Consider the following 11,198-nt stretch of genomic DNA (forward strand, 5'->3'; position numbering starts at 1 on the left):
AGACACATTTTATAACTTCACACAACTCAAAATAGAATAATAAATCAACAGAAGGCAATAATAAACAAATAAATAAATAGATAAATAAAACAACTTTCCAATAAATAGTGACAAAAGAACAACCAGAAACCAGACACTTACTCCAGTCCATCCAGGGTTATGGGCATTTCCATGTGCCAAGTTAATAATGTTGTAGGGTATCCCAGAAGGTGTATTCCAGGCAGGCAGCAACCTATCTGCAGTATCTCTGGCTTTTTCAAGGAAAAGTTTGTCCTCTGAGAGATCATATGCACTAAGTAGTCCACCGACAACTCAGGATTTCAATTAAAAAAAAAAGAAAAAACCAAAAATGATAAGTCAAAAATGCAAGATTTCAATCCCGAGTTCATCTTAGAGATTGCAGGGTCATCATAGCCCATAACTGGTCTTCCAAACAAGAGAAAGGACAAATTAAACAATCTACATATTAAACCTTATAATGCAACCTTTGGTCGTCTCAAAAACGCTAGCCTCATAATTCTTGTTGAAATCCAATGAGTTTGCAACCCACCTGCCATGAATAGCACATTAGTATTAAGCAGGAAATTGAATTACCAAAACTACAAAACATGAATACCATAGGCATGTATTTAACATGTGCTAAGGAAAAAAATTGTAATTTAAGATCTTCAGAGAGAGAGAGAGAGAGAGAGGAGTAAACAATTGAAATAGGTAAACAAGGACTAGAAAATCATTCTTTTGGAGGAAAGCAAATAGAATTAATTAGAGAGAAGGCTAGTAATTAATAAAAATCAAGAAAAGAAATAATCTAAAATAAAGACAACAGGATTCCAACAAATGAAAAGAGAGAGAAGAGAGAGGAGCCCTTCCAAACAGTGACCTTAGTAAACTATGGAAGCCTCCTAATGCTTTTTCTGGTACTATGAGAGAAAAAGTAAAACAATGTAACTGCTGCATTAAAAAGAGATAAAATCCTAGTAATTGAGACAGACGACAATAGAAAGCTAAAACTCACTCTAAATCTTTGGAATTGCTCATCTAGTCCCATTATATATAATGTATCAAGAGAATCAATTAATGTTGCTCCAAGACCTCCAAAACTATTAACACCATTCTTGGATTGTGGCTCTTAAGGAAAAAAAATTGCATGTTAGTTGTAGAACTTGAATAAAATGAAACAACATCATAAACACTATGGAAATACAAATGCCACAAATCTAGGAATGTCCATAAAATCATAGACATCTAGTTGCAAAATTGAAATTTAATTACTCTTAATGTAATTTGATTATTTGAGAGTTCCCCGGAAAGAAATGAATTTGGGATCTTGTAACAGGTGGGTTTTTAAAGTAGTTATAAAATTTAAATTTCCTTTTTCTTCTTTTGATTCCTCAACAATCCAATAGAAAGAGCATGAAGACATCCTACAGAGTAAGCACAGGAACGGGGTCTTAATACTGATAATACTCTTAACATATTACATATCTTTTGAAGCTCCAGATGCATATCTATATATATAAGGTGAACCTTACATGTATGGTTTCCTCCCCATCATTGTCCTTCAGTGATTTAAGATTGAAGTCTTTTAAAAGCTTTTGATGAAGCATTTGTCAGAGTTGTCTATAAAAAATATAGTATTACTTCTATTCTAATATGCAACCATCTTTGATTCATAGAGAGATTGAAAATTTTTGTACTAAAACTACAAAATATAGGAAACAATGTAGCAAAGAGTTTTCTCATATTCAAAATTATGATTATACCGTCTTTTGCATTGCTAGTGGGGCATTGGACATAAGTACAAGAGCTATATATGTAGACATAAAATATATGTGATGAAATAATTTAGAAAGATTCACCATTTGATCCTATTCAAACAACCAAAACAGAAAGAAAAGTAGAAGACGAAGAAGAAGAAAGCAAAACAAAACAAATCAAAAAACTAAAAATAAAAAAACAGATCAATGAAACCTGAAGTTCATTTTGTCCCCACGCATACTTCTCATATGAACTCTATGCATGAAGCATAGCATCTTTTACTTTCTCCCTTCGCTGAATGTCAATGGGGTCATCTGAAACAGTACTTTTCTTGGAGGATTTACTATTTCTGCCACTGAGGCCACCGACATTCCCTCCAATACTCTTCAATTCATCCAGTTGCCAATATAACCACACATTCAGTCTACACATACATGTAATGTAATACCAACGGTTTCAAAATGAGAGTAAAGTAATGACAAGTCAGTAGACAGAGAACCTAAATCAATGGGAACAAGCTACATGGAGGCAAAAAACTCTCAACTGTTTTCTAGGAAACTGGAGAAAATATAATTTGGGGAACTTGGAGAAAATAAAATTTGTCTGAGTATTTTGAATTGGCCAAAAATTTGATTGAATTCACACTGGGAAACATATAGCCTAGAAATTTTCTAATTTGTAAACAATAGGTATAGTATTCCGGAAATTAAAAAAACCAAAAAAGAAAATAACCATGGCATGAACTGCTAAGCATATTCTAATGGTTGAAGCTGGATGACAACCAAAGAATAAGCATTTTAAATTTCTTACCAAATCTTGCAAATGGACCAATTCTGCATTTAGCCTGGCAACCTCAATCTGCAAAATCCACACAAATTTCTTTAAATAAAGGCAACTGGAGAAGCAATTGTCCCTCAAATTGAAACAACAAGCTTCAGTTTTTAGCATAAATTTTTACCTAGGTGAAGATACTCATTACTTAAAAGTTCATATGGAAACAGCTAATTACGGAACACTAATTTGCTATTTTAGGAGGAAAAAGGCCTGGTGTACTGGGGTTGCACCCCTTATTTTTGCTAGGATCCCTAATACAACCTTTTATGATACGAGAACTTCATTACAAACTGATGAACATAAGCACAAAGTATTTTTGCAGTAAACTGAGGCATTGTCAATGGTACTATTGTGTAACTTTTAGATATAAAAATATAACTTGGGAAAGGATTTACACCCTTTCCATCTCTCTTCTATTGTCTTTTATTCTTTCTTCTCCTCTCTTCTCTGCATCCAAATCCTCATAGCATCTCCAACTCAGTATCAAGTTGATCCGGGTGTAATCATATTAGAAACTTTAAAATAGAATTTAGCAATAGCAGATAACGGGAGATGACAATAAACTTCATTTGTTACATCATAAAAATTAAATTACTTATTAAGACATTTATTTTTACAACAGTTTATGGAATAATAAATTAGAAAATTCTAAAAATATGTTACAAAGATTCTTTTCTAGGCCAAAAACGATTAATTAGTAAGTACCTAACAAACGGAGGCGCAACCTAGGTGTAGTGGAATACAAGGATCACTCAAACATCAAAATACATGGAAACACTGCCTGCTCACTAGCCTGGGATTAAGGCCAATAGGTCCTGGAATTCCAAGCACAAGAGCACCTCCTATCCAAAATCTTCCTGAGCATATAAATAAATAGCTAACAAAATTTCAGCTCTAACTCCAATTGCCCAAGACCATACAAATGAGGTTTCTAAGATTTGTTTCCTTCTTATGCCAGTATATAAGGATTGCCTCCATTTAGGGAATTTCTTGCAATTCAATTTATAAATATAGTCTTGCACAAGTATATTAGGAATGCCTTCATATGAGAATTTCTTGCAATCCAATTTACACATATACCAAATTAGGCTAGACAGCCACCAGCCACCACCTCCCTCTATAAAATTCACATATTCTAAAGATGAAAATTCCCAAGTTGAGAAAAATTGTCTCATGATTATCTTTTATTCGTTAGAACATAGTTTTCTTCTTTTTGCTCATGAAGACATATTTGCGCCTCTTGGAATATTCCAAGGGCCCAACCAACTAATTTCTTGCTACATCTTTCCCATACACCTAATCTCTTCTTCCCTAAATTTCTGTATTTCTTGCCATTATCTTTTCTTACTTCAATTTTCTGTTCCCATGGCCTTTCGGTAGCATTATTTTCTTGAAATTTGCATTCATTCCATCCATGTCTCTGTTTCACTTAGTAAGGTGAACCCAACCTTCCTATAGTTTTTCTCTTCAATCTTCTTGGTTTCATCACTTCCCAACTGTTCTCCATTTCAAACTGTTTTTGCTTTTCCCACGACAGGAGCTTATATTGGACCTTGAACATACCTGTACCTCTACCTGAAACCAAAATAGATAGGAGGGGAAAGAATATGCAAGCGTATGACCTCATTCTAAGGAATTCAACAAAACAAACACAAAACTTTGTAAGAAGAGGTGCCTTCTCATAAAGGGGATTGCAGTGACCAGTTACCAGAAAAGGAAAGCTCTATTTTCCAGGCTCTCCCATAGTTGATACTTTGGAACCACAAGAATTCTTACTAAGAATGAGGATTGATTATCTGAGATCCTTTCTTTCTCATCCTTTCTTTCATCAAACAGGACAAATATATATAGAATCAAACTGAACCCAATAAATGCCTATTCATGGAAGAATAAGCTTCAACAGATTGAAGACCTTCAATTTCCCATACATCCACCTTTTTCAAGAACTATCCCACTAGAACCATCCTTCTACTAGTGCTCTTTGCCCATCTAATATCGATTCTCTTCCTATTCCCCAGAGTCAAACTGATGTCTTAACTAATCTCCCAAGTTTGGTGAAAAGCTCTGGTAAATATACACAGGAACTGCGAAAAAGAGTGCTAATAAATCAAAAAATAACTTTTCAAACATTTATAATTAATCAAAAACCAAACTAAAAAAAATCAACTTACCTTCCCATGGCTGCGTGTGTGAATCTCTTCTCCATTATGATGCGTCAAAAGTGACAGCGGCTTTTCTTAAGTCCAATGTGCAGCTACTACCACTATCGTATGGTGTGTCCTATGGAAATCTTTTCAACTATGTATGGAAGTCTTTATGTGGCTGTGTGTGGAGAATTCTCTCCAGTGGAGTCCCGTGCAGCTGCTTGTTGTGGAAGATGCCGCCCAAACTGTGGTGCGTGGTTGCCTCTTCTGTGTGTGCCTCTTGCAGCCGCGATTGGTGGACTCCAACTTCTCCAATGGTGTGCTGTGATGCTTCTCGAATTGATGGTCCCTTTCCTTGGTGTGTGATGCTAAGAGGGATCTCTAATGATGCAGACTGTGTGGTTGTGAGGGTGGCTGTGAAGAAACTCGTATTCGCGTGTAAGAGAAGGCCCCTCTTATAATGCGTGATTGACTCCCTTAGCGGACTGTGCATTCTTCCAAGATGGACTGTCTCCCTTTTCAGGCTGCTGTGTGTTGGTGCTTCTCCATGAAGAATGCGGACTACAATGAAACTTTAGTTTTGTAGTTCGACCAACTTCTATATGGTTAATAATTGCCTTTCCTCATCATTCAAACAGAAGATAAGGTAACTTAACATTAAAAATGCATTCTTGCAAAGAAACCTTGAGAGGGATGTTTGCATGGAGCAACCGTTGAGGTTCATTGATTCCACCAAGCAAGGCCATGTTCTTACTTAAAAAGTCTTTCTATAGATTGAAGTAGGCACCTCATTCTTGGTTCGATCAACTTTCTTAATATCTACTACAACTTGCTTCTATTATAACAAATTTAATGCTTAATTAACTCTTTGTCTATCGCACCAATGATATTACAACTATTATTCTCATATGCATGGATGATGTTCTTCTCATAGTGAGTAATGATGATTTTGTTCAAATTTTAATTGAACGTCTTGGCTAAGAGTTTGAATTAAGGAACTTGGATCACTGAACAATTTTCTTGGAGTAGAAGTGAAACCTTTTTTCGATGCTCAACAGAAGTATATGCGTGATTTGCTTCACAAAAAGTAAATGCCACTCAAAGACAAAGAAGACCTCTTTGGTTACATGCATAGAATCATTTTCAGAACTTCATCAATGATTTGTTTATGATATTTTTTTTTTTCGATGGAGCTAAATGGCAAAATAAGATTAGTGCAGCCCCTAGTCCCTGTAGTATGTTAGAGACCCTTAAAACTACTAAGCACTTTTAGAATTGATATCCAAGTTTTAAAAACTTATAGAATTGATCAATATGACAACTGAGCAAACGATTGATTGTTCTCAAGGTGAACAGTAGAGAAGAATATTCATTAGCTTAATTTTTTTTCATAAAAATTACCATGATTAATAGAAATATAGGATAAGTCATCCAGGCTTACTGTCTTCAAGTGTGTCCATCCAATAAAATCAGGTGTTGGATAAGCACATACTAATGGTAGGATTAATTGAACCTAAAAATGTCAACTCCCTAGACTTTATTGTATCAACATCCAAAATGACAATTGCAGACCAAGGAGAAGCCCTAAGGGAAATATCAAGCTTTGGAGAAAGGTTGTCGTTGTCAAAATTGCCATATAAGAAAGTCACTCTTACAAGGTATGTTTACCATATAATAAACATGATTATTTAATACGGTTTGGAATCTGAAATGTGATTGCTTGAAACCATCACTCCTTAAGAGGTTTTAATTACTTTACCGAAAACCAAAGATTCACATTCAACAGTCCTAAATCTGTAGAAACCTAAAAATAATCTTGACTAAATTTGCATAATCTAGGGTTTTGAATTCACCTTATGAGAATTTTAGATTCCGTTGAGAACAACACGTAGGGAAACTATAGAGGATTTGTATCAAAGGCAAGCATCATCAAGAGCTCCACCATCGACAATCTCCATGTGGTTCTAGTAATCAAGTGAAGTGTCCTCATTCAGGGATGTAGAGGAGTGGAAATTGACGACAACTATGGCAGTGACTGGAGACGAAGGAGTGGACGCTAGGGCTCAAAGTATCGGCCAAGTCCAGTACGACTTGGTCGAGTTGTATCTGCCTCGGACCTTTCCCAGTCGAGTCCGATATCTGATACCATTTTCAACTCAAACTCTGCCAAAAATTGGTTAATCTCAGTCATCAGCATGTATGGGAGGATTTGTGGGAGCGACCATGTACTTCTTATTTCTAAAATAAATATAAGATAGGAGTACAAACAAATCACCATGTCCACAATGCTACCATACACACAATTCTCAAATTAGTTGCCACTACATATCTCAATGCCAATTTTTCCACTAAATTTTACCTCCATCCAATTCTTTGCACACAGATGAATTTAAGATGCAACAATACCAACATGTTTGGACACGACTTATGCTAACCTCTATTAAAATTATGTGATTGTATCTAACTTTTCTTCTAGTGATATTCATTGATTGATGCAATTAGCAATGTGATTTCCTTTCAAGTAAAGTGATTTTCTTTCCATTAAAGCTTATATTTACTCGTATATATTTTACCTAAATTGGCGAATGGAAATAAGTGAGATCTTAATTCCACCTATCTTCTTATGGGACTTCTCACTATTGAGTTAACAGAGTAATAAAATTCTCTATAACCACCTTAAAACTAAGAGCAATGACACAATATCAGAAAATTAGATAAAGCTGTAGAACTCATCTGGAAAACCCCTTGGAACAAATAAAACCAAGCCAAATAGCCTATACCCTAAGTTACATATGGATAGCTTTCATAATAAGGGGCACAGGAACTCACTAGAATAACATTCCTCACAAGCATAGACTGAGTGGAACTTGGGCCAACATTATTACCTTATGGAAAGAGCTGTCCACCTGACCCTCCAAAGTTCTTTCCATTATCATACTGGGTAGGGTGGGCTTCTGTGTTGAAGACCCACTCATCTAATGATATGACCGAAAAGGGTGAGAAAAGAAGATAGAGATATTTTAGTGTCTCAGGGAGGAAGAAGCTTTGCATCATATTGTCTTTGACGCCAGTGTTAACTTGCAAATACCCTCAACCAGCAGAGTAAGTAATGAGCAGCACCCTCTGATCAGCAGCCACATGATAGGTGGGCATGCAGTAGAATCGAGAATCCATTATTTCAAATTCGTGATATCAAAACAAACACCATAGTCTTCACTGACAACAAAAGGAAGTAATTGATGAGATAATTGGGCAGACTACATTGCTGGGTTGGTGTCAGGTTTATCAGATTTATATTTTCTCAGCCTTCATGGATGGTAATCTGAAGTAAATACAACAAAAGTATGGAATCAGACAATCTGAAGTGTAGACTAGAGAGTTTGAGGAGTGTGCTAACATCCTTCAGTCCGACATATCCTGACTCTAAGCGGGAGTTCTTTTTAAACATTGTCTCTTTCTCAAACATTGTCCCAAATTACAAAAGTTGTAATTTAATGGGTTGAAAGTATTCACCATGTATAACCATTCCAAATACGTACTTTCACCATTGCTTTACTGGCCAAGTTCACATTCTACAACAAAAAACTTTTGACAGATGACACTAGTAGCCTTCTCATCCTTCTCTTCAGACATTTCATCTATCATATACTTGATATGCAGCATCAAGTGAAAACAAATAACAAAACAAAAATAAACAAGAAAGCAATCACACAAAAACATAAAATATTAACACAATTTGATAATATGCCCACATCCATTGAAAAAGAAGAAATCAATTTAAATTTACTATACTACAAGGAGTAATTATATTTCCTAGCCTCTCATATTTCAAAATCTCAAATCACATAAAAAAGGACTCACCATTTTAATCAAAATACCTTTTTATATTCTATGCCCTCTAAGGTTGATTCAAGTGATAAAGAGAGGGTTTGTGGGTAGTTCTAGGTTGAAGTCTCAATAGAAACAAAAACTTGAACATATAACTTCTTATAACTTATTTTTACAATAAAAAAAATGGTTTCATAAGACATTCCCTTTATAATAATAGACAAAATATTATCAAAATAGAAAAATATCGAATATCCAAAAGGAAATTTGAGACACTTTTAAATAAACATAAAGCAAAATATTTATCTCAAAATAGAGGAAAGATCAAGGTTCTTCCCAATCTTAAAGTATTCTTCACAATTAATGTGATTATTTTCACATTTAAAGCTTGTAATTATACAATTAAGTATACCCAAAATTACAAATAATATTATTTCTATCTAATGATTTCTACCATGTAATGCTCTTCCTCTTTTCAAGCATAATGATCTATAGACAATTTTTTCCACAATACTGAAGTAGGCTTCACACCAAGATTTCTTGATTGCTAAAACAAAATATGGACCTAAAATACCCAAAGCAAATCCAAGCCCGATACTAAAGTAAAACCACTGATCAATGAAGTCATCATCATTTTCATCTTCAACAGTACCTTGCCCCTTATCTAAATCATCACCTTGGCATTTAGCAACAAGTGGAGGTCCACAAAGATGAGGGTTTCCAACATAGGCAGACTCACCAAAAGTTGTCATTTGTCCTGTAAAGGGGATCTTGCCAGAGAAATTATTATTTGATAGATTCAAATAACTCAAAAATGTTAATAAAGACATGCTCCAAGGAATAAGGCCATAAAGAGTGTTACTTGATAGATCAAGAGATGACAATTCATGTAACCCTGAGATGTTTTCCGGAATCGAGCCATTAATATGGTTTCTTGACAAGTTGAGAATCATTAAACCATATAACTTTGTTACGTCTTTTGGAAACTCTCCACCAAAGTTGTTGCTGGATAGATCTATGCTAATTATGAGAGAAAGAGTCTTGATATATTCCAGATCTTGGCCTTTCGCAGTCACGATCAAACTATCATCATAAACTCGCCTTGTATAAGAGACTCCGAGTGTATAGCGACTTATATTTTGCTTTTGAGCCATTGCTTTAAGATCACCCAAACAGGCTGGAATGCTACCACTCAAATTGTTTTCAGCAAGGTCTAAGATATGCAATGAACTTAAATTTGACAGCTCAAAAAGAAGCCCTCCTGAAAATTTGTTGGACCTCAACTTAAGAATTCCAAGGGATGTGAAAGCAGCTCCAAATGCTGGAATATTACCCGATAATGAGTTGTAACTGAGATCAAGGATTTCCAAACTCAACAGGTATCGGAAAGACGAAGGAAGTTCTCCTGACAGATTGTTCTTGTCTAGGTGAAGTGATTGAAGCCATTCTAACTGACCAAAAGATTTTGGAATAGTCCCAGATAAATTGTTCTTTCCAAGGTGTAGCATGCTTAGGTGAGGGCAATTACTTATGGTTGAAGGAATGCTTCCTGTCAAACTATTCCTTGAAAGATCAATGATCCGAAGACTCTGCATATATCTTATAGACTCAGGGATGATTCCTTTTATTTGATTGCCTGAAAGAAAAAGGAAGCGCAAGTGTGGCATGGATTCACCTATCCTGGCTGGGATAGGACCAGAAAATTTATTGTTGGATAGATCAAGTGAGAGGCACCCAGGTTTTGGTAGAGGAATTGGACCCTCAAAAAGGTTGGAGTTGAAATCAATAGATACCCCAGGGGTCATATTTAACTGATTTGGTAACTGACCCTGTAACTGGCTGAAAGAAAGACTTAAAAACCGTAGTTGATGAGAAATATTCCAAAACCAATTTGGGATGGAACTTGAGAGTAGTAAGTATTTCCAGCTGACTCAACCATTCTGGCAATCTGCCCTTTAGTTGATTGTAGGACAAGTCCAAATACAACAGTTCTGGTAAAAGACCGTCAGAACTGCAGTTTTTGGTTTCTTTGAGAAATTCAAGTAAGCTTCCTATCAAGGCATTGTAACTCATATTCAAGTATTTTAAGTTGCAAAAACTCCCAATAGAGCTTGGGATTGTACCTGCAATCACATCAACAGTAAAAAAAAATAATTAAAACAATTTAATTTAAAATATTTTTAATAAATAATTTGATGAGTGATAAAATAATGAAAAAAGTATGAGATTCTAAGAACATTGAGAATAACAATTTTTCTAAGTAGGAAACTTACCAAGAAAGTTATTTCCTGCCAAATTCAGAGCTTCTATCTTCTTCCAACTTCCCCTTAACATTTGAGAGTAACTACCTGTGAGATTCATGTTCCAAGATAGATCTAAGTACCGCAAGTTAGGTAATTCACCAAAGCTTGGTGAAATCTGCTCGTATAACTGATTATGGCTTACATCAATGGATACAAGGCTACTAAGGTTTAGAAGCCATATTGGAAATTTTGAATTCAAGAAGTTGTCACTGATTCTTATAACAGAGAGTGAAGTAAGATTAATAGAGCTCGGAGATGAAACTGAACCAGACAGCCCACAGTCATGTAGATGCAACTCTATTAAAAATGGAAGCTTGTTTAATGCCTCTGC

The 11,198-nt window shown here is 35.2% G+C and overlaps 1 protein-coding gene and 1 long non-coding RNA gene across 2 annotated transcripts; both read right to left on the minus strand.

The window, feature by feature from the left end:
- Positions 1-3,569: 3,569 nt before the first annotated feature.
- LOC109123211 (uncharacterized) lies at positions 3,570-4,757 on the minus strand. Its single transcript, XR_002030850.2, has 2 exons — positions 4,301-4,757; positions 3,570-4,167 (listed from the first exon to the last, which is right to left on the minus strand). It is a non-coding gene; the product is annotated as an uncharacterized LOC109123211 (long non-coding RNA).
- A 2,035-nt stretch (positions 4,758-6,792) lies between these two features.
- LOC100852503 (receptor-like protein EIX2) lies at positions 6,793-10,369 on the minus strand. Its single transcript, XM_019222129.1, has 2 exons — positions 9,139-10,369; positions 6,793-6,899 (listed from the first exon to the last, which is right to left on the minus strand). The coding sequence occupies exons 1-2, from the start codon at positions 10,367-10,369 to the stop codon at positions 6,793-6,795; spliced, it is 1,338 nt and encodes a 445-aa protein (XP_019077674.1).
- Between the last annotated feature and the right edge of the window lie 829 nt (positions 10,370-11,198).

The sequence above is a fragment of the Vitis vinifera genome, chromosome 9 (assembly GCF_030704535.1).
Source record: "Vitis vinifera cultivar Pinot Noir 40024 chromosome 9, ASM3070453v1".
In the NCBI taxonomy this organism is placed as follows: Eukaryota; Viridiplantae; Streptophyta; class Magnoliopsida; order Vitales; family Vitaceae; genus Vitis; species Vitis vinifera.